We start from the raw sequence: 23830 nt of genomic DNA on the forward strand, positions 1-23830 counted from the left end.
AACAGTGTAATGGTAATTATTGTAGTAAACATGGGTGTAGATTTTGAGGGAATGCAGGGAGCACATCCACCTCAATTATTAAAGCACAAGCATCTGTTTGATTTTAACACAAATAAAGACTTTACACCATAAACTGATGCAGAAGGGGCACAAACTGGTGCATAAAAATTCACCAGAAGGAAGGAAATTAAGTGTTTTATGCTTAAGACTTTCTGGTGGAGGACCCCCATACCCCAGTTTCCTATGTGTGCCCCCACTCCATGATGAAACAAAACCTGTGCCCTTGGAAGTAAATGAATGATAAAACATATTATGATTCAGTACTTTCAAGGAAAAAAAAAATATCAATCAAATATTATTAATTTTGAGTGAAAGTCAGAGTAAAATGAGCCTACACACATGGATGCATTAGTGAGAGGGTTTACTGGGCACAGGTCCAGGGCCCAAAGTGTAATGCGGGTTACCTGGCCCTCACCTGCAAAGTGTCACTAAAATTAAAACATATTGACCAGGAAAAGATTCAAAATGAGATGCAAAGGAACTGCAAAAAGGGGCAAAACAACCACAAGGAGACACAAAATCACCAAAAAAAGATATTAAATTAGCAAAGAGACACAAAGCAACAACAGATGGCATTAGGACTACAAAGAGATGCAAAATATCGACACAAAACGAGGCTAAACAACTATAAAATGTGCCTGTCTTGCTCCCATGTAGGAGGCTTTAGCATATCTGTGCTCAGGGGCCTACTAGCCCTGTCTGCACACAATCACTTTTTTAAGAAATGAGAAAGTTAACTGCGGTCAAGATTTGTTTTTATATAAAAGTTTGTTTTTACCATTTAGGTATCTTAGGATTGCGGCACAATCTAATGGGGTTCAAAGCTGCAAACATACAAAATATAGGCCTTTTCCACACAGGATGACTTTGACAGAATAAAGATAACGTGTACATATATTCATTTATAAGGTCTTTCTATCTTCACACCCTTTGTTGAGTTCAAAGTAACAAGGTCACCATACAGGTTAGCTTCAAAAGTTGAATGGTGGAAGAGTGACTGGGAATGACCTGTAAAACAAACTGATGTTAAATACACTCCTCTGAGGGAATTACATCACGAAGACAAGCACTGCGTTTTGTCCGACAATCAACAGTCAATGCTTCTTCTGCAGAGATCAGGTGAGAACAAAAGAGAGTGTATTTCTTCAAATCTGCTAATTTACAGAACATGAGATACAAGTAAAATGTGATTCCAGTGTTTGAGGTTTAATCAGGACAACAAACCAAATAACAGTAGTAGTGCAACTTGCAGTAGCCTTCATATAGAAAAGGGACAAATCAAACACAAATGACACTGCAACAAACGCTTGACGGCAAAAACTCCATTCAGCTTACACTGGTCTTTCTGACTGTAAAACTTTGCTAAGTAAAACCCAGAACCTGACGTTAAGTGAAAAGAGCTGTTCTGGGTTTTACTGTGCAAATGTATCTAGATAGCTTTATAATCCTGCTCCATGGGACAAGCAACAGTTTACCAGGTAAAGATACACATCCATCCAACTGAGGGGATCATTTCTCTTCACTCCCAACCTGGGAGCCTGAGTAACTCTTCAGGAGCACCGTGAGAGCAGATTTCTGGGAGTGCTTTATGTGCTATGTGGGAGATCAAGGACCTTGTCATCTGTGTGATATTCAGGCCAGACTGCAACACTAGAATGAATTTACATCTGTTCAAGATGCTCTTGGAAGAATTTGAAACCTCTGTGAAACTCAATGTGACAGACTCCTAAATACATCAATACACTTATGTGAGACAAATAAACTATACTAACCCCACACTCGCTCAGAAGCAAACACACGTTCATAAACTTGATAAATAAATCTTAAGAATGAAACATAAAAAGATATTCAGCAGATGGTATATCACACAAGTCAAGAACAGTATCAGGCACCTCGGCACCTGACCAGTGAGCTAATCAAATATCATGTAGACCACACATCTGTCAGCATGTCCAGTTCAGACCAGGACAAAAACACAGTAGTTGAGTGTATCTGGAGTCCTTTAAAGAGCTTGATTATACTCATACATGCTCGACTCTGAGGCTTTATTAGGTGTCTGATAAAGTGAGTCAAGAATGCTTCAAGTACTTGAAACCTTACTAACCCTGATCCATTTTGAAGTCATGCCTTTGCACAGTTAAATAATGCTCCAGCCGGTACCCATTAATGTCTGTTAGCTTATAATACCCATCCACACAAAAGGTGATGACAGAAGCCACGCAGTTTTTATTTCTGTTGACCTGTGAAGACGATAAAGCGCAAAAGCGTCATGTCCACCTTGCAGCTGTAGCGTCAACAGAACCAAGTCCTTCCCTTTGAAAGGAAATGAGGTGTCCTATTCTGCCCCCTAAAGGTGAGAGTTGAGAGAGCATCTTCCGCTGTGCCTTACAGGAAGACAAACTCATCACTGTTTCTTCTGTTGTTACTCCTGCCCAGTTTGCCCGGGGGCAGAATGTGGGCTGCAGGTCCACTGTGATTGCTGCTGTGACCCTCAAGTCCATAATCCTGACCCTGGCCCTCTACGAAGGTAAAGATGGGGTATTTCTCCTTCGATGACGACAGGGCCTGAGAGGATGACAAAATCATGTCAAGAAAATGTCCCAGGATGCCACAAAGTATTTTGCAAGTAGACTGACTAAACAAGAAAATGTCATGTCAAGAGATTACATAAATATCTATCAAATCAAGTGCTTTTACATTGTTTGTAAACAAAAAATAAACTTGAGCTGAAACCAGTTATTATTTTCATTATTGATGAATCTATCACTTTCACAATTAGTTGATGTCTTCAGTTTGCTCATTTTTGACCCAAACTACAAAAATAAAGAAATTCAATTAACAAGATATAAAACAAAGAAAATCTGCAAATATAACTTCTTAAAAATTAGGTTCCTTTTTTTCCCAAGTCTGCCAAGTCAAAACAAGAGTCAGGTGCCTGTTGTTACGTCTCCAAGGTTGCATAATGTCATTGTGTTTGTATATTTGTGTATCATGTGCTTTAAATTTTTCTGTGGGTGCTTGTAGATCGCTCTGATCCCCCTCTCAGGTAAATCTGCTGTGGCAGCTTCCTGTGGAGCTGTCTTGTATTTAGGTGCCCCCTATGCTTCACTTTAGAGTTCATTCTGATTGAACTTTGACACACTAAACTGTGAGGCTCCCCATTGTTCAGCCAGTTTGAAAGAGGCTGTGAGGCTGACTTCTAACTCAGGAAACATTGTTTTGTTTGTCGTCTTGTTTTAGAACAGCATGTTCAAATACTACACGCAGAAGAGAAAGAACACTCACTGGCTGCAGTGTGTGTGAAAGACAGTGTGTAACCTTTATAGTTTACAACTCTGTAGACTGCTGTTGTTAGCCCGCTAGCTATGCTATAGCTCCTGCAGGTTGTGTTTACAACCCTACCCACACTATTTCCTATCTTACCCGCTTTTCGCCACACCATGTGAGTAACGTTACCAGGGAAATTTGGAGTATATATGGAGTATGAAGGACATACTGCATGTGAAGGAGAATTTCTAAAAACTTAGGTAGACACAACTGTGGTGTTATGAGAATCCAACGGCACTTACACTAGTATGTTACACCTATATGACGGTGGATATTATTGACCAGGGTCTGTCATTGTGAAACTATAATGTTTTGCAAATAAACTACTGAAAGGGCATCTTAGATACTTTGTCCTGTAATGCAAGGACAACCTGGTCAAAGATATTACTTTATTACCAAGGTTGGAACTCAAATTACAAAAGGAATATAGGCTACCAGTCATAAAAGTGAAACAAAAAGGTTGTCACATTGAGAACAGCTGCTCACGCTTACCCTCCTGTCCACTCATATTTATCAACATGAATTCAAATTGGAAAGATTGTATGAAAATATCTGTTGAATTTATGCAAGATAGGCATACTGTTTGTCTTCACAATTGGTGTGTCGTTTTAAACGCTGCTACTGCAAATGTAGGACGGCATTATCTCCTTTTCTTTGGTAAAGGATGGTCCAGTGTATGCTGTGCTTAAGGAGATAGCATCTACCCTTGGCATTTAGGGAAATAACCAGCTTCTATTATGGCTGCCACATAGATACTTACAGGTTATTTCAATCATGTAGGAGCCTTTCTAAGACTATTTGACCACAGCCTATGTCCTGCCTGCTTCTGGCCATATCATGTGAGTAAACTTCACCAAGTACATTGTGGTCTGAATCCAGCTTAATGGGCTGTAGGTGAGCCACACAGATTGAATGAATGTACAGGTGAGTTCAGCAAACTTCCAGCTTGATGACATATTTAAAGGCCGTCTTCCCCAAGCTCCTCCGGCTCTCCTTTCTCCATTCCCAGCCAGCATGCTGTGGTCTACATCTTTTATTGTACTGTATTGTAAATAGTATCATGCAAGTATCCACAGCAGACCTGGGATCTGTAGCGGTGTTCTCTTCATTTCATAAATGCTATTAAATTTAGAGTAAGGACATAAAAACTCACCATACTGACAGCAGAACATAGAGACTCAAAGTCCTTCTTGTTCTTGGCATAAAAGCCAATGGTGCAGCTGGGATCCATGCGGTTGAAGGGCATCTTCTTGGGAGAACTACAGTGGAATGACTAGAGAGTGACAGAAGGCAACAGAGGTCATACAATAAAGGTCAATGAGAGTTCATGACAGTGCATGTTATCTAATACTCTGTACAGTCAAAACATTATCGAGTATGAAAATCACATGGTTCAAGTCCAATATGACCTCATAAAAAGAGATAAGCCAGACACAGAGGAGAGAGAGAGATAGTGACAACAATACCAGGAGAGATGGAGGCAAAAAGCGACTGACCTCCAGTGAAAAGTCGACTTGTGCGACATCCACCACAGGCTGGCAGTAGTGAGGGTCTAGATACAGCAGCTGCTCGTCTAACAGAGAGGAAGGGGAAGTGATGAGAAGAAATTATAACACTGTACTAAAATATAAAATCACCACCTGCAAAGTTGACCAGAAACAGATGAATGGCTCCATCATTTATTGGCTGATTCCCTAATCTTAGATCTTATTCCCACTGACCCAATCTGCAAATGCCATATTTGAGTGTAATAATCCATAGTTTCCTTTAGCAATTGTTAAATGCTGGCAACAAAAAATCTACCACTGTATTAATATGTCTTTCTTCAAAGACACTCGGGTTCCAAAACGACTTTCACTTCTTCAACTGTGTGTTTTGTTGATGATTTTCAGAATCATCCTTCCAGTAAGAGGAAATCAATAATCAGCAGGAAGTATATTTTTGGAAAGTGATGGGTGACAGAGTCAAAGCCTATCACAAGCAGCAGTCTAGTTTTAATGTCTTTTTGACTTTAATTACACAGCTTTGAAAAAGACAACTTTTGACAATTCCTATAATTAAATAATAATCGGCTTTTATATTTTTAACAAGCCCGTGTCCACAATAAACAAACATTTGAGAGAGACTGACCTGCATCAAGCACTTAGCACTATTATTACTATACTGTACTGACAGAACTGTTGAGGCAGAATATAAAATTAAGAAAAAAAAATAGTGGATGAGCTAAAAGCAAAGTTTCATCAGCTCCCAGTTGTTTTTGAATATCATGAAACTTTAAGTGTGTTATTACTTATACCATGCAGTGTTTAATCATTGTTTTAAGTTAGTCATTTTAACTCATAGTTAGGAAAGTTTAACCAGCTCACACAGTATCACATCCTCAATTCAAAGACTTTTGCCGTGGGAAAAATGCACCTCTAGAAACAGTGGTAGAGAGCGCTCATGAATATCAAAGAACAGAGCAGAAGGAATTTGAATATTACAAAAATAGACTCTATATAAACAAGGCTACAGTTATTTGTGGACTATTCAGCCCTGTGGCGACACACTCACTGTGCACACTGCACAGTTTTTATTTTACCAACCATTGACAGATGACTCAACCATGAAACAAACAGGAGTGACAAGATTAAAGGGAGGCAGCAGCAGCAGCGCAGCATGTTCAGCACAAGTATATCACATCTTTATATTACAATGAGCACAGCTTCTTTCTGAGGCAGACAATACCGAAAATGTTGGCTTCTCTATAGTACTGGCTCTTGCATGATGTATCCAGAGAACAGCAGGTCCTTGTGTTTATGAAGAATTTAAAAACTTTTGTGGCATTTATCAAAAGTTGTGTATTTCCTGTTTGTTCTTAAGTAAGCTCAAAAGCCATATTGCATTCTGTGCTATGAAATATAAAGAATAAGCTACTTACTTTGTAAAAACACAGAAGAAAAATGTTCTACAATTATTTATATGTTTAATATTTTTTTTAATTACTGTAAAAAAAAATTGAATTTTATATGTTTCAACTTTTTAAGTTGATAAGTTGTATCCTAAATTACCATAAACAACAAAATGCACACACACGCACACCTGCTTCCAACTCTATCATGCATCAACATTTCAGTGGGTTTGTGGTTGGATCTAGGTGCTTCAGGAGATCACTGGTAAGTGTTATTAAATGTTATGATATGCTAACTGCAAACTGCCTGGCACGCCACCAAATTTAAGATCAAATGCAAGTCTTCAACATACTCAGATGGGTGAGAACAGACTTGTTTGTCAGCACAAGTTTCATGAATCCCACGCAGGATTTCCTGATTTTCCTCTTATTGCTTTGTGCAAGAACAAATAAAAGAGAAAAATAAGGGGACACTGATGCATGAGGCCCTTTGTACTTAAATCCCTAACTTCCTTTAATTCTTCACAAAAATACAAAGCTCTCACCTTGGAAGCCAACGAAGTAAAGTGAATGCTTCGGTTTGCCTCCGATGATTCCAATACAACAATCCAGCTTGAGGATGTTCTGGAGATGAACACAGATGTTTAAATTAGTGCAGAGATATGGGAGAGAACTTAACTTCAGTAGAGGAGGAGGAGATATACGCACATCACCGGTAGGTGCAAGGCTGTCAACAAGCATCAAAGAAAAGGAAAAAAGCCTGCACACTGCTCCAAGTCACAACATCGATCGAAACGTTGTGACTTGGAGCAGTGTGCGGGCTTTTTTCCTTTTCTTCAGAGAACAACGCAATTTTTTTTATGAAGTTGGGTGAGCACAGAGGGGTCAATGGATGGGTGATGTGGAGGCAGAATATTCAGACCTTGACACATTCGATGTAGGACGGGTTGAGGGCCTCCCCTCCCAGCCGTACAGGCACCAGTATGATGACAGACTTCCAGGCTTGGCTGGACGGATCAGGGGGAGCCTGGCTTAGTGACATGTCACACAAATGCATGACATCTTCTTTGTATACTGCAGTGCATAGAAACATGACAAGAAAAAAAAGACTTCTTTAGATATTTCTGAAAGAATACATTTTGGAGCAAAGCAATAAACATACTGATACATCTGAACTAGGCTCTCACAAAGAATAATTATTAAATTCAACAGATTTCTAGTCTGGTAATCTCACCTGTACAATCCTGAGCCACATACACAGCCAGGTTGTGGAGCACAGGGGTTTTGGCTACTGCTTTCCTGAAAAAACAAACAAACAACCATTATCAAATAAATTCTTAAGTTTGTAACTCATTGAAGAAAATAGTAAATCCTGCTTGTAACTCTTATAGTGCCCTTACCGTAGTATGTGTGCCACTATAGAGGGGCCATACCAGTCACCAGCCTTCTTCCCTGAACTTTTGCCAATTTCCACCAGCTGGTGAAGCCCAAAAGGTGCTGGGGGCTGATCCCCAAACCAGGTGACCAGCTTGTGGTGGATGGGCTCTGCCTGCCTGTCCCTAACAGACTCAGGCCTCTTCCTCTGGCTGCATCTGGGTGCCTGATCACTCGTCAGGGACTTTTCAGGGGTGTTGGATCCTCGTGGAGAGCCAAAGGAGGGAATGGGGACCCCTCCAGCTCGCACTGGAGAACGCGGTCTGAACACCTCAAAGTCCACATCGGTTAGCTGCTGAGCATCTGGCCAAGCCCAATCTGCAAAATACACAAAGGCTTAAACTAAGCAATTAAGTACAGACAAGCTTAAGATCTGGGCAAAGTTTTTTTCTGGAATTTCTTCAGTCTTTAGCTTTAAACAATCGGAGAGTAGACATCTTCTGAATGCCGTAACAATAAGCATGGACACAATAAGAAAAATGTTCTAAAAAGAAAGACTGAAATGGAGCAGAAGAGAGAGGCAAAAACAACGGTGTCATGAGACAAAAACTCTCTGCAATGAAAAGAAATCAAAATAAATCAGGAGAAGTAAAGCTTAGGAAATATGAACAGTCCTTTCAGTTTAAAAGAGCACTTCCTTTCGTCAGAGAGAAGGTTATGCGTGTCACACTACTGACGGATAAATGGATCCGTTTCACTGAAAAAACAAGATCAGCCAGCTTTTTCAAAAGATCCTGTTTGGCTCACACATAGTGCTCCTTTGAGGAACCTTTACCTGTATTTTTTGTGGGTGAAGGTAAAACTGTGTAACTGTGAGAGAGACAAACCTCTGGGCATCAAATGGACCAGAAGCCCCTGTGCCAGCAGCATCTGTCCACTGCGTAGCATACAGCCCCAGCCACAGTCTGTGGTCCAGGTGGAGCCCTCCAGCTGAGGGAACTCCCTCCTGTAGGTCAGCCAAATCCTGGACACAAAAGCCAGACGAAACCGCTCCACCTCATCTATGAAGAGGTGAAGGGGTGGAAGACGAGACAGAGAAAAAGGAAGAGAACTCTTACACCGTGTTGATTCAAACTGTTTATGAATTGTATCTTATGTTTATCTGACATGAGACAGATCAGTTCACTTTTATTTTGGTCTACTGCTTTGTGTTCGCTGATGTAAACTCAGCAACCTTTCAAAGGAAAAGGGTTTACACCACCGTGGTTAACCAAAACACACATCACTACACCACCTGGAGTCTATTTCTAGAAAAGAAACACAGCCTCTAACAGGGACTTTTGATAAGAAAGGGATCAACCTTGAGATTCTAAAGATATGTTTGTGTGTTTAGAGCTTACCTTCACTGTTGAGCAGATAGGAGTGTCCCAGGACGGTGACCGGTGAGATCTTGTTGAAGGAGGTTTTAGACTTTACAGTCCAACCTACAGAAAGAGGAAGAGGGAAAATGAATGTTGGCAAAGTAGCAGATGGAGAAGGCTAATAGAGGCTTTGAAAAAAGTTAGTCATATTGTTTTGCAGCATGCGGACCATAAAATACAAGACATAGAACACCAGCACACTCCTCCTTCAAGATTAAGTACAAACCATATTTGACATTGTTCCATGCTGACATCAGTTTGGCTTTCAGTTTGTCCATCTCGTCAGGCTCTCCAGTTGCCTCTCTGCTGGGATCTGGAGTCTGAGGCAGCCTGAGACCAAAGCTGCCCTGCCGCTCCAGGGGCTGCTGCCTCCGGCTGTCCACCAGCTCATCCTGCATGACTCCCCCTACGTACTGTACCGCGCTGGGGGAAACGGAGTTCATGCCTCTGACTCTCAGAGCTGCACTCTGGTGCTCCTCATTGCAACACAGAACTGATAATGGAGAAACGGGCATGTAAATTATTGACTACTGACAGGTATACACATTATTCACACCGAACATTTTTTACACTCTGCCTGAAACTCTTTAACTTACACTTAATATTTACGCAAGTATATGTTTGTTTAACCTAATGTTGGCCACTGTATAGAACGTATACTGCATGTCTGTCATGGAGGAAAGATCCTCCTCTGTATATCGTCCTGTGGTTTCTTTTCTCTTTTCTTCCTGTTAAAGGTTTTGTGGTTTTATATAGATTGTAAACCTCTCTGAGGCAGATTAATCCCCTGCAAAGTAATCAATAATGAAATAATTGCAACTTACACCCTTAGTTGACTGTAAGTCAAGAGGTTTTAGACAAACTACATTTCCAAGGGTATACATTTCATACTTTAAGCCCACATGGTTTCATTGTACTGTTAAGGAAAACAGCACTAAACAAGTCTGCAGGCAAAGTAATCACTTCCTGAAAAATATAAATAAATACAACGCTGTCACTGTCAACTTAAGTCATCTGTCTTCAACTACTGTTTTCACAATGCATAGCACACAAAAGAAATTACCAGTGACTTATCCACCCTGACCTGAAACTGATGAGTAGTAGTTTCAACAGGGAACAGGAGCACGGTGTGTAGTCACTGATTACACTGATGGGCATTTTTGTGTCATGTGATTTGCATTTGACAACCGGCATGTCGGGCTTTTAAGCAACTGTGAAAGTCATCTGATTACGGTGGTTGTCATCATTCCTCATTGCAGATCAGCAGTTACAGCTAAAGCAATTACTCGCCGCAGAACAGACGTCAATCTGTCACGACTCTGGTAATGAGTGTAAGCGAGACAACATATTTTATGACCAACAAGCTCACAGTAACTTCATTGTATTTGTTAGGTCCCTATATAATAAACAATACATTTTTCTGCCAACTTAACATCAAAGCCTAGTATTCGAGTGATAGCGTTACACCGCCTTTAAAATTAGCTTTTACACCTACAATCAAAGATTCACTTGCTAGTAACTACGTACCTGTGGTAAAAGCCGGTTAAGCTGGTCGATACATTGCAGTGTTTTGACCCATTTCAGCGATTTCCTCTGTCTTCATCCACAGCTGCTTTCCTCACGAATAAATTTAATGTACCCGCTTGCTAAAGCTAGCTAGCGTTAGCATTTTTAGACGCTAGCCCCCGGCGTTAGCTTTCTGATGTTCAAACCGGACTGACCAAAGATATTAATGTCTGTTCAACAAAACAGAGCTGACGTCAGTATGGTACGGGTTCCTCCATTCAATAAACAAGCTAATCTGTAGACTCTCCGGTGAAGACAATCCAACACATAGCGGGGTTTGCTCCCCTGACCAGCCACGGCTTTAGCGTCTCCCTTTGACAGCAGAGGACATTCACTTCCTGTTGTCCTTTCCTGATACAACGCCATTGGTTGAAGTAATCACTGTGAGAACGCTGATTGGATAATGGTCGAGTAATAGACGTTAACAGTGCGGTATTGGCGAATATTAACTTTATGTTATGTAATATGGAACCTAGGCTACAAATCATACCATAGTAAATGAATGGTATGCATTTGCATCGATATATTTATGATTATATGAGTGACTGGTGCTTTAATGAATGTTGAATAAAAATATTTCATCCACACCGGTTTAAAATGACCTCATTAGGGCTGTTTCCCACGTGACATTCTTATTTGTTATAGCAGGAAAAACACTCGTGAAAAATGCTCTAATTGTTCTTTCATGTTTTACCTTCCTTGTTGGATCCGGGAAGGAAGTAAGCCATTACATGAGCCAGAATAGACAATACCAGGATAAACCTAAATGCAGGGCCGTAACCATGGAGTCATGGCTGCCATGGGGACCCAATATTTATGATTATGATTGCATTTCCTACAGATCATCTTAAGACAGGGGTGTGTGGTTGCCTGTTGTAGAATACCTTTTAAGAAAAAAAAAGAATATATGTATTGATGGGGGGATTTTAGCATATTTGAAGAATGGATGTGTCCATACTTCAAATTTGCTATGCCTCGCCTAAATTGGATAGTCACAGCAGCTATGACATGCACTGTGTTTTTCAAATCATGATTACCTACATGTATAATGTAGCATAAAAAGTGTTTATCGCGATAACATAATAAAAGGCTTGCTGCAGCATTTTTGTTATGGATTACAGTCACACAAGAGTAAGAGGTGACAAGTTTTGGAACAAATCTCAGAATTTTATTCCACATACTGCACTTCAGGTGTCTGCATTTGAATCACATCTATCACAAACAAAAATGCCCCATGGTACAAATAAATACACTTTAAGTGAACAGAGAAATGTGGAATGTTTTTATACTCTGACTTTTGTGTTCATTTGTAGAATCCATATTTGTATACAGTATATTTTCTTTCTTTCTTCAAAGTAACTTACAAACAATAACAGCAACTGAAGTTTTTTTAATAAAGTGCATTTATACTACTCTCTCTGTCAATCACAAAAAGAAAAAGGAATTTTTCAAACATGTAACACTAGTATAGACACAATTGATTGGAAAAAGGCCTGTGGGCATAACAGCTGAGATCACAATACAGTTAGTTTTCTTCAACAGGTGATCTGAGCTGACCAGATGACTCATTTGTTACATCAAGATATAAAAGACCTCCGTCCTATCAGTAGAATATATAAGACAGTATATTATATTAAAAATGTTAATCCCTATTCCAGAAGGTATAATTAACAGTCACGTGAAGAACACAACAACAGAAAAGGAATAAAATTCATGATTCAAGTGTTCATTTGATAATTACTGCAAATATTTTGTCATTAGAAACATAAATGCATATTCAGTAACCCTATGGCTAATAACATCCATTCTGCAGTATTTTAGTGGTCTTGGCTTCAGTACAGAAATGAACACTTTATGGAAACATGTTTGACAGTGGATGTTTTGAACCACTGGAGGGCAGTAGAGTACAATGCCAATGGGTGAGTGGAAAATCCTTAGTACACCCTCATACGTTGTTAGATTTGAGGACAGATTGCGAACAGCATCCTTTTGAATAGATTAAAATCAACCAATATTGCATTAAAGAGGAATTAAGAAATGTTTTTCATACTAATGACTGGTTATGTAAAAACAATCTGCCAATACCACAAAAATAAATTTCAGTCTTTGAACTTATGCCTCTGCGTGAAGTTGTTGCTGTCGCCTGAGTCAGTTTACACTTGTAGAGCTGAGAAGAGTCATTTTAATCAAATCACTGTTAGTAAGTGACGCATCAAATCAAAGATGGATTAAATCGTTTAACCCCTACTTTCTTATGTAAATCAGCTAGTAGCAATATAGCGACAGCAGTCCTCACACACAGCTGTAAATGATTTGCATAAGATTATGTACACTAACGAGAATGAACTACTAATGAGATGAATATGACCGGTGGGAGAAGAGCACAACTTGTTTTTCCTGTGAACTTTTTATCCTTCTCAGCATTCTTGCTGAGATTATAGGCTCAAACACCTTTATCAGTACATAACATAGCAAAATGTGAGCTTTACGTGAATCAATCTCGACTACCTAGCTTGTAGTACCTAACAACCTAACACAGTCATTCTGATTATATTGTAGATAACCTTGTTTTTACAGCAACAGGTTCATTGTGATATATTGTACCATGCCCATATCCACAAACCCTACTTTCGCTAAAGAGCCCTTTGACAAACACATTATGCTACATCCATGACTGCCTGCTTTTCCTGTTTTGGCTCAAAACAACACATGGGTTCACTGTATAACTTTTTCTTTATATTATATCCACATAAGTTATCATCACTGTGCCTGTGTGATGTGTTAATAAAGTAGTAGAGTCTTCAGCAAAGCCTGTAACTGTTCCTGGATGCTAACTGTTGCCTGTTTATTTCCAGTTTGGTTGCTGTCGTGACCCTTGCTGAGTCAAGCGTGTTGAGTGTAATTACCCCTTGAAAAGACACACATTTTCACACACTCGCACACTTCTTAACTCACTCACTCGCAAACACATTCGCATCCCAATTCATGGACCACGGGGGTTTGGATTTAAATGCATGGAAATCAGCTGCTGACACTGCTGCCTCCTGTGGCAATGTGAGTGTGTGTACATGTGTTTGTGTGTGTCGGCTGCAGTCAGAGGCAGAGGGAGAAAAGGGCTGTGGTGGCCCTCCTGCGAAGGGGAGATAAGCGCTGAGCCTGAGCTCTGTCAACCACGCTTTCCTCTGCAGAAGGACACAGCCTGCAACAACCACCAGAAATAGACCCAAGGTGGCTTCACACACACACACCCACACAGACACACACATAGAAAATTCCTTGCGACAGACAGAGCTAGACAGTGCTTGACGTGACATCCACTGACAGAGTGCCTGCTTTGGCTTTGTCTGACTGAGCACAACAACTCAGTAAACTGCTGGATGAAGAAGAAATGAGCTCAATCATCTTGTTGCTTGCTTAGTAGCCAAACTGAGGCTGCGTGTCAGTTGTGTTGTTTGATGCAAATATTACAATATGAGTGTGACTCAGTTCGTCATTGTCTTGTCTGATAAGCAGTTAAAAGAACAAACAGCTGGTTGAAAGAAAACAGAATGACTGGATTTGGTATTCACAGTATTCAGCATGTTTTGATCAGTAAAGCACTTTTTGACCTTCTTGTACCTATAATACATGTACAGTACATACCATATGACATGCGTTCACATAGACCCACACACATATACATCTGATAGTGTTCCACATTACATTAAGAGTCTTCTTATTAAATACTTTATAATAGAAAATCAACAGATAATGCACCTTTACAGTGGATTATTTCACTCCTGGTTTTAAGTTAGAATCAGTCGATGATTGAAATCAATAAATAACATTTTATATACTCTGAAACTGGAATGTACATTGTTTTTAAGTGCTTGACTTCTGTTGCATTGTTCTTCCAAAAAAGGCATTTTTTTGTTTGTTTTTACTAAAGTCCCATTTAGGGACCCTATTGGGTCACATTTTTGACTGGCTGCTACCTGTTGCAGCCCTCTCTAGCGGCGAACCAGCAGGACTTTGGGTCACCACCGCAGCCCCAACAACCACTCGACCTCCAGCGGGAGTGTCAGACTTTCCTGCTGTGCCTCCCTGCCTCTCTTCCGATGCTTTAGTCTGCTGGTCTTTGCTCTTGGACCCCTCCTGGGAGCCAAGCTTGATTGGCCCAAGGACGTTTTTGGCCACAGTGGTCAGCTGGCTGACGAAGCTCGTCTTGTCGCCAGGGGAGACGGGCCGCGACTTACAGAGAGAAGGTCCGCAGAGGGAGGGGGTGACGGCAGTCGGGGAGGGAGAGGGGGAAGGCGAATGCTCCTCCACCACCTCCAGGCGACATTTGTCATCCCAGTCAAGGGTTCCCCGGTAGCAGTTGACAGGTCCGAGTCCCTGCCTCACCTTGCCCAGTGAGAGCGGCTGCCCATGTGGGGGGACGACTGGAGCGAGAACGCGAGCTGGGAGTTTAGGGCTTTTGGAGCCGAAGTCTGGAGTTCTGGAGTCACTGCTCTCTGGTCCAGCCTTTCTCAGGCTGTCCCCCATACCTGATGGTTTAAAGGTTTTGTTCATGCTCAGAGGACTTGCTTTCACTGTCGTGTTGATGCCGATGGGTTTATCTGGAGTAGATGGAGAGCTCTTGGTGAAGGCAGCACCAGGTAAACCCTTATTCTGGTTGTCTCCTTCCTGCTTTGGTTCAGTTCTGCCCCATAGCGGTTGCTGGGGATCCTTACTGCTAGGTAACACACTTTTGGCTGCTTTGTGGTCTTGCTGTTTTGAAGTTAAGTCTGCTGGACTTTCAGGGATCTTTTCAGGCTCCTTCTGACCACATAGGCTTCCTGTTAATTTGGTAGGGATGCTGGAAGTTGTAGCTTGAGTTGCTTCTCCACTTAGTCTGGAGGGCTGGCCAGCCTGTGAGCTGTAGGGCAGCTCACTTGCATGAGGTTTTCTTGTTAAGGATGACTGAGATGCTGTTGCTCCAACCCGGCTCAATCTCTCCAGGACTGTCCCACTGTCAGTCTCCCTCTCTTTTTCCCTTTCCCTTCCTCTCTCCCTCTCTTCCCTCTCCCTCCCAGCCAGCAGTGTTTCCCTGCTAAGCGGTGACTCCTGTCTCCCTAGTCTCCTCACAGGCTTCAAGACACCAGTCTCTGGGTTTGTAGAGGATGAGGGCAGGGGTGGAGCATTAGGAGGCAGATTTTCCCCTTCTGTCTCTAGCAGGCTCTGGAGCCCGAGCTCACAGAGGAAGGCATCCTTACGGTACTCGGAGTGCTGCACCTCCAGGCTGTGCTTCCTCAGTGGACCCCCCAGCCCTCCTGTAGAACTAGACTGGGTCAGAGGCGAGCCCAGCTTCTCTGCTGACTGCACCCGTTTGAGAAGAGGCGATCGAGGGGGTTCAGCACTCTTGGGCCTGGGACGGACCACCGGCGGCGAGGAGTGGAGCTTGACAGGAAAGGACTGGGTGGTGTTAGAGCTCCCCACGGTGTGGCCAGGCAAGGGTGGTGGCGAAGACTGGGTAGGGGAGGGTGTGTGGGCTAGTGGGGACAGGGGGATGTTACCTGCAGACTTACAACGCGCAGAGCGATACTGGCGGTGGAGTTTAGGGGAGAGGCCGTGAAGAGAGCTGGGCCTCATGTGCTGAGAGGGAGCGGGGGAGTTTGGAGTGCTGGAGGCCGGAGAGCTGCTCTGGGAGGAAGCACCTTAAGGAACACAGTGAACAGAAAAGATCAATTAAGATATAAAGAATCCTAGAGGAAAAGACACACTTCTGATTTAAAAGTTAGGAGAAATTAGGCTTTTAGGGCTTGTATAATTTCTTGGCTTTAAAAGCTCACTTTCTTGGCAATACGTTGTGTTTTGGAAGTAAATTTGGATAACTCCCAATTCTATTTTCTAAAAATATGTCTGGTTGTTTCCTGTGCAGTTTACACATAAATATTTCTGACATGATTTGATCCAGGAAAGTTTGTATTTGAACACTTGTGTGTGCATTGTTTATTTCCAGTGTCCTACCCAGGTATGAGGGCTCAGGGGTGGAGCGGTAGCCCTGAGTCGGGGAGCGGGCAGACAAGCTGTGAGTTGGGGAGCCTGGAAGACTCTCACTGGACGACAGAGAGCGATTCAAAGAGGACAGACTGCGGCTGGTGTGCAGCAGATTAGACTGCTTTGTGATCTTACGGAACAAGGAGCTACGCTTCTTACTGTGGGACAGACAGACAAGAAAAGACAGGAAGAGAAAGTAAGATTTGTTTCCCACCCACTCCCTCATGTGCTGGTCAAGCACAGGAGTATATTCATTGCAACACTCATTTCTCCGAGATGCACCACAGAGTCCCACAAGAAGTCATGTCTGCCTTTGGCCATCACACTTTACAACTCCTCCTTCAGTGTCAGACATTCCGGGTCAGTAGACTCAGGCAGCTGGACTTAATATATCCATCAGCAGCAGCAGCTATAAGCCATAACTCATTTATTATTTGCTGAATGACAATAAAGGATCTTGAATCTTGAATCTTTATAATTTCAGTTGTCCAATACTGCTCTGTTTCAATGCAAAACAGTACAATATGCAGTGCTTAAAGCCCTCTACATGAGAACTGAAATTCCTACCTTTTCTATTATTGACCTTATGTTTAGCACACATAGTGCAATGCACATATCTGTACACATTTCCTACATCTTATATAACATATTCTTTATCTTATTCCTTAATATGTATATATTGTGTTATATATTAGCAAAATGGCTATGCCTAATGCCACCTTTTTCCTGCACACTTCTGATTTCTAATTCTATTTTATATAATTTCTCTATGTCTAAGAGCAACTGTAATGTGTCCCAATTTCCCCCTGGGGATCAGTAAAGTATTTTTAATTTCTGATTTGAAATAGGATTGACATGATAAAAACTTTAGAGGACTGTACCAGTAGGTTTTGCACTTTTTTTTTTACCACTTTCTAAAGCATGCCCAGCTTTTACATGCATTTTTTGCATGTTATGCTTCGTCCAGATACAGTGAGAATCAATTTGCAGAGACAAGATAATCCATCACAGTCAGAAGCATAAAAATCTTGAACTATGCAGTTACAAAATCAAATCCAGCAGAAAGCAAGGAAGCAGTTAGAATGACCATTTACATTTGGTTGCACCTGCTTAGTGTCAAATGTCATATGTATACTTGCAGCATGATAACTTGCAAAAGATTCCCCTAGTGTGCCAAAAGGAAACTAATGGCTAATGAATAATTTGGAATGCATGAAATCAACCTAAAAATGATTACATGCTCAGAAAAATTGTCACTAGTAATGTAATGTATACAGCAATTGTAATCAGTGGGCTAAAATGTGCAAAACCTGTGTCCCATGGATTGAGACAGACAAGACAAGACAGAGTTACTGAACATTTTGCACTATATGTAAGACAGAACAAACAAACTCCTTTACTATTGTATTGTACTTTACTTCATGTGACATAATAAAAGACCATGACTGTCATTGCAATGGTGCAGCTGCTTAATCTCCTACCTTTCCTGGCTGTCCTTGCCCATAGTCCTCTTGTTTCGTCGTGCCATCTTACATTTGTAGCTGGCCTTGCGGGCAGGACCCACTTTAATGGAGGTGTTCTCAAAAGGCGTGGTTGTCACCGTCACCTTGTTTCCACTCTGCACAGATCGATGGCATTAAATTATTTCTTCATTGATCCTAAAATTATCTACTGTCAAGCTTAATTACCTACAGAAAACTGACCAAGAAAATGTCACATTTATTTACATAATTAATAAGCAAACCGTGGATTTGGAATAACTTAAGAGCCACCAAGCTCAGAGTTACATGGGAGCTGCAAGCACTTTGCATAAGTACACGATTAGCCTTCCCCAGACAACTAAGTGCGCTTTTATTGACAGAAATAGAAATTACACAGACATTTTGATACTACCAATATAAAGTAAAATTGAGAATGGGTACGCCTACTGCTGCCTACCTTCAGAATGAGCTCTACCACTTCAGTGTGGACCAGACCATGGACAGGCTCCCCGTTGACATGGGTGATGAGGTCACCAGCACACAGGCCAGCTTCCTGGGCGGGACCGCCATCCTCCACATGCTGCCAAGTAACACAAAACATTCAAGTTAATAACAGGGGGAAACCAATTAGATGTAAACATTCAGAGAGCAGTATTTATTTTATCCTTATTAGAGGAAAGCATAAATAATTTTTTCCCTTTCTTTTAGCTATAAATGATGCTAGTAATTTATGTAATTATAGAACAACACCAGTGGGATGAGAAATAATATACTTAATTGATGAAATTTGAAACCCAAACTCCTGAACAGTTTTAGATAATACTATAATCTTATCTGCTTTTGCATTGTGGTTTTTTTTTTAATTCACTGATCCCGGTCAAATGCCACCTGAACATTAAAAAATGTCACAGCACAAGGCTTCACTGACTTCAGCTCCAGTAAACAATATCATCAGACAGTACACACTACTACAAGTTTCTTACCCAAACAATGTGATGCACGCTGTAGATATCACTGTCTCCAATGTAGACCCTGATGGCCCTGAGAGTAAAGCCGTACTTCTTTCCAGAGCGATGGATGGTGATGGGAGAGCGCAGCACGCTGACTGCTGGGCAGAAGTCTCTGCTGGGTGAAGAGTCACGTGACGAAGGGTTGGAGGAGAAAGAGTGGGGAGACATGGGGCTGGCCAGCGGAGAGAAGCCGCCATGCTGCTCCACTAGAGAGAAATGAGATACTGTATTAGTGTGCCACAAATTAATATGTCCAAGAGGATTTCATTCAATTATTTCCTCTCACCTGATGGTATGATGACAGACAGGGCTGTGGCAGAGGCTGACTTGATGACCTTGTTTCCAGGTCTGGAGTTGCGTTTCTCACTATCACCAGACAAATGCTGATGGCGTGCCCTGCGGAGGACCAGGTCATTGGTGGCCCGTGGCCCCAGAGGGTCATACAGAGGAGTCACCACATCACGACCAGCTGCTGCAGGACCTGGTGACAATGTGGCGATGGCGGTGGTTGCTCCTGGTATCTCTCCATGTCTAGGGGATTTGTCTGTGAGAATGTGGAGTCAGGTGGAAATTATAGTTATTTAATTTTACAGTAGCAGCTAGAGGTGAACACAGTTATGTTATGAATTGTCCAGCTGCCTACTGACTCAGCAGTAGTTATGTAATCAGGTACTACAGGCTGTTTTTTTTACCTCCTCCACCCTTAACCCCCCTTGCTTTCTCTGTCTGCTTTGCTCTTTGCCATTATCCCTATCCCCCTCTCACTTACTTCCTCTTGTAATCCTCTCTCCACCTTAATAACCTTTGACTACCTCAAGGAACACACCTGCTCCGTTGATCTCCTTCAGACTGTTCCTCTGCTCTAGGAGGCTCGGTGAGGGTACATTGGTCCCATCCAGTGAGGTTCCACGGACCTTCATGGGCGCCTGGCGGGACAGGAAGTCTGGCTCACCATCTAGGGCTGAGGCAAAACGATGTGTATCCATAAGCGCTGAGAAGCGTCGCCGAGCACCAAGAGGAGGGCTCGCATCCCCCTCCATGTAAAGGGACTCTGAGCAAGACAGGCGCTTCCTGCAATAGGACACAGAAAGGCAGTCACGTAAGATAATGCAATCACTGTCTTCTCTGTAAGAATCAATCATCCAACATGGTCCATTGCCATGCTAGCAATTCAGCGAAGCTTTAAGTATGCACAGTGGTGCCTCGAGAGTAATGCTAATGTTAGCATCCTAACATGTTCACAATGACAGTGCTAAGATATTGATGTTTAGCAGAGGTAATGTTTACCATGTAGCTGCTAAGTACAGTGACATGGTAGCTCCTAACTAGCACTGAACACAAGGTATGGCAGAGGCTCGTGGGAATGTTATTAGTTTTGCATGTATTTTGTCTTTGATCAAAGTATTGGACAAATCAAATGTTGACCTGATGATGGCGCCGGATAAAGAGTGAAGTGATTACTAAAGTTACAGAGTGTGGCAGGGATGACATTTATGTGTAGGACAACATGGAAGTTAGTGTTGCTCTGTGTCCCTCCACAAAAAGCCAATTGGATTTTTCCATTGGTTTTCAGATTATTACAGAAAATAAGCTCAGTGGCAAGGCAAGGCAAGGCAAGGCAATTTTATTTATATAGCACCATTCATACACAAGGCAATTCAATGTGCTTTACAAGAGAAATACATTAAAATAAAACATTAAAGGAACAATAAAATTGTAAACAAACGTTTATGCCACTTACCTTTGTTCATCAAATGAACACCACTTAAATAATGTTTCTAATGTTAATGTAATCTCCAGAAGTAAATAGCTAACATTACGCTATAAACAAACTACACCGTGGTTGCATGACTTCTGGTCACCACACAAGGAGGCTGTAAAGCCATGTTTGGTGCGATTTGGCATGATGATGCTTTGTAGTCTCATTTAGCCACTTGTTAGCAACTGTCGTTTTTAAGGCTTCTAATTCATGAGTGGGGTACTGACTGACGAATTTAATGTTGCAGAACAAAAGGTGAAAGCTTCTTAAGCTTGTGTTAACCACAGACCTTGTTTCAGGCATCTAGCCAAAGTAACATTCAAGAAACCCATCGACTTTGAGACAAGAGAATGGGAGTGCAAAATTCTAACTCAGTTGTGGTTTTTGGACTCATTCCTTCACCACTCTATTATGATTCATCCTGAGGGGGGAACATGAATGTGTGCACCAAATCCATCCAATAGTTGTCAAGACAAATGAGTTAAAACCACACATTTGAACATCAGGGTGCACTAGAATACATCAGGGGATCACTAATGTCAGTAGGATTCATCTTCTGGGGATCATGAATGTCTGTGTACAATGACATGGCAATCCATCAGATAGTTGGATAGTTGTTGGACTGACCCTGCATGGCTTTTTCTATGAGTGAGTCTCTGTTTTGTTTGCCTTGTGCACTTGCACAAGGATGTATGTGCACAGGGGCTGTGCAATACACATCCCTGTCAATCCTCTGACACTATCCCACTAACAAACAAATAGAGAAAATAAAAAGGATGCTTGTTGACCCTGTTGGCATGCCCTCGGGGCCTGGGTGGCTGACGAAGGCCCTGACTGACATCTTCAACCTGTCACTGGCCCAAGCAGCTGTCGACACATGCTTTTAAACCACCAACATTGTGCCGGTGCCTAAATGCTCCACTGCAGTGAGCCTTGTAATGACTTCTGCCCTGTTACCCTCACCCCCACCTTCATGAAGTGCTTTGGGAAGCTGGTCTTGGCTCACCTTATTGCCTGCCCACCACCCACACTGACCAAGAACACCTACTGTATGTAAGAAAGCTTTTTTATTAATATCAGTTCAGCATTCAACACCATCATCCCCTCCACACTGATCACCAAACTCCTGACCTGGGCATCAACACCTGCCTTAGCAACTGCATACTGGACTTTTTAACCAACAGACATCAATCCGTCTGGTTAGACAACCACACCTCCTCAACTCTCGTCCTGAGTACTGGTGTTCCACAGGGCAGAGAGTCCTCTGCTCTACTCCCTCCTCACCTACGACTGCATGCCTGCAAGGCGGGATAGAATAAGACTGCTTGCTTTTGAACATGGATGTAAACGATGCCTTTGCAAATGTTTTATGAGAAAGTAAACACATTTAACACATTTGTTAGAGCTCAAGGATACACATTGTGCGTTTTGGTAATGACTTTTTTTAGTTAACAAGAAAATTCCACAGGGCACCTTCAATTAAAGAAATGAATGAATGAATGTAATGAGCTGTTGCCAAAAAGTAATCACAGCTGGTGAGATACTGATAATTCACACTTGATATGGGAGAGGCAAAATCCAATATGTAAGGTAAAAATGATGAGCCACCTTATCCAATTTTCTATCCATTATGAACGCGTAAAGTATGAAGGAATAATTGTATTTTACATGTGAATGTAGAGAGATCGAAATCAAGACGTATGCCTCCTAAAGATTGAGGTGAAATGGAGTTATGAGAAGTAATGGCAATCTGTTTCTGCTGTGTCCTCTCAATCGGAAATGTGTCAGTTAATAATATATAGTCTGAGACTCAGCATAGTAAGCTGCTTCGATGCATGACAAGCATAGCAACAGAGCAGGAAAATTTAGGAGGGTTAAAAACTAAAAGCCTTCATATGAGGTAATGAGAGGTCTCTTTAATTGCCAATCCAACATGAATAATTACTATCAGACAGATGTTGACTAATAACTGTATTGCAGTTATACAAATACAGCAGCATTAAACTACCTGTATTCAATAATTACCAGTAATTATCCTTTTTATATTTTAATTAAAAAAATAGGCACTGGATTTGGGTGAGAAAAGCAGCTACATTTGCATATTTATCAACAAATCATGCAAAAACTGACACATGAGAGACATAATGCTGGGTTTCTGTGAGTCATATGAACCAGAAATTCCACTTTCCTACTTTCCTAACTTTGGTGGGATATGATGCCTATTGTTGACTCAAAGTGAGTGTGAACTCTCGCACAAAGTTTCTTTTTATACAAGAAGTGTCAAAATTGGTGTCAGTGAGATAGAGGGTAAAGTTACTCAGGCACACTGGGGTGTGTGACAGCCAGGCTGCTAAAAGAGAAAAAACACATTCAGGGAACCACCGTCTGAACTCCCTCAGTCCTTTCTCACCTCATTTATACACATGCCTCTACAACTCCTCATTCAATATTGCCCACCACTCACATCTCAGGGGATCCAGTCCTCCAGCTCTTGTCTCTCATGCTGAAGCTGCCCAGGCTCTCTCGCTTGGTCACCTTGTCCTCCCGGGGGCCCTTGTGCTCCCGACGGGACACAGAGGTCGTAGCTTTCTGCTCCAGCTGAGACAGATGCTCCATGCTGCTGTACACCTGCAGGGGGACACAGTCGGATCAATCATCATTTGGTCTGTAAGCAGTTATTAACAGCTCTGGGAAAATGCAGCTGGTGGGTGGGAGTTACAGCTGCATAATCTTTTGCTGTAATTATTTATATGTATTGCAATTATTTCAGATATTAGATATATGCTATACACGAGAGTGAGATCTGCCTTATAATTAATATATATTTGGCAATTAACGTTGTGCATGCTAATAAGATTATTTTACTTGGTTGAGTGCGGACATATTTAATTTCCTATTTGAAGCAAGGTAGCACAACAAACACA

At 41.7% G+C, this 23830-nt stretch overlaps 2 protein-coding genes across 5 annotated transcripts in view; both read right to left on the reverse strand.

The window, feature by feature from the left end:
- Window positions 1-1245: 1245 nt before the first annotated feature.
- atg4da (autophagy related 4D, cysteine peptidase a) lies at window positions 1246-10973 on the reverse strand. Its single transcript, XM_049572036.1, has 11 exons — window positions 10600-10973; window positions 9299-9565; window positions 9052-9135; window positions 8539-8712; window positions 7678-8029; window positions 7512-7576; window positions 7200-7351; window positions 6823-6901; window positions 4884-4960; window positions 4541-4660; window positions 1246-2625 (listed from the first exon to the last, which is right to left on the reverse strand). Exons 2-11 carry the CDS (start codon window positions 9513-9515, stop codon window positions 2446-2448), a joined length of 1500 nt encoding a protein of 499 aa, XP_049427993.1. The 5' UTR covers window positions 9516-9565; window positions 10600-10973; the 3' UTR covers window positions 1246-2445.
- An 827-nt stretch (window positions 10974-11800) lies between these two features.
- mast1a (microtubule associated serine/threonine kinase 1a) overlaps window positions 11801-23830 on the reverse strand; it is a 98368-nt gene continuing 86338 nt past the window's right edge. For all 4 annotated transcript variants that reach the window (XM_049572588.1, XM_049572587.1, XM_049572586.1 and 1 more), the window contains 8 exons: window positions 23371-23534; window positions 19974-20218; window positions 19434-19691; window positions 19121-19353; window positions 18595-18717; window positions 18138-18274; window positions 16627-16814; window positions 11801-16313 (listed from right to left, as the gene is read on the reverse strand). In XM_049572588.1, coding sequence (XP_049428545.1) covers window positions 14590-16313; window positions 16627-16814; window positions 18138-18274; window positions 18595-18717; window positions 19121-19353; window positions 19434-19691; window positions 19974-20218; window positions 23371-23534 — 3072 coding nt within the window. In that variant the 3' untranslated portion in view covers window positions 11801-14589. The remainder of the gene's footprint in view (window positions 16314-16626; window positions 16815-18137; window positions 18275-18594; window positions 18718-19120; window positions 19354-19433; window positions 19692-19973; window positions 20219-23370; window positions 23535-23830) is intronic.

Source organism: Epinephelus fuscoguttatus, linkage group LG3 (genome assembly GCF_011397635.1).
Source record: "Epinephelus fuscoguttatus linkage group LG3, E.fuscoguttatus.final_Chr_v1".
Taxonomy (NCBI): domain Eukaryota; kingdom Metazoa; phylum Chordata; class Actinopteri; order Perciformes; family Serranidae; genus Epinephelus; species Epinephelus fuscoguttatus.

What these genes read in the sequence shown, in the direction of transcription:
- atg4da (XM_049572036.1), bottom strand. Translation starts at nt 9,515, where the DNA reads ATGAACTCCGTTTCCCCCAGCGCGGTACAGTACGTAGGGGGAGTCATG. An exon ending in GGTCCATTTGATGCCCAGAG is followed by an intron (nt 8,030 to 8,538) that starts GTTTGTCTCTCT and finishes TGTATTTTGCAG; the next exon opens with ATTGGGCTTGGCCAGATGCT. An exon ending in ATAGTGGCACACATACTACG is followed by an intron (nt 7,577 to 7,677) that starts GTAAGGGCACTA and finishes TTGTTTTTTCAG; the next exon opens with GAAAGCAGTAGCCAAAACCC.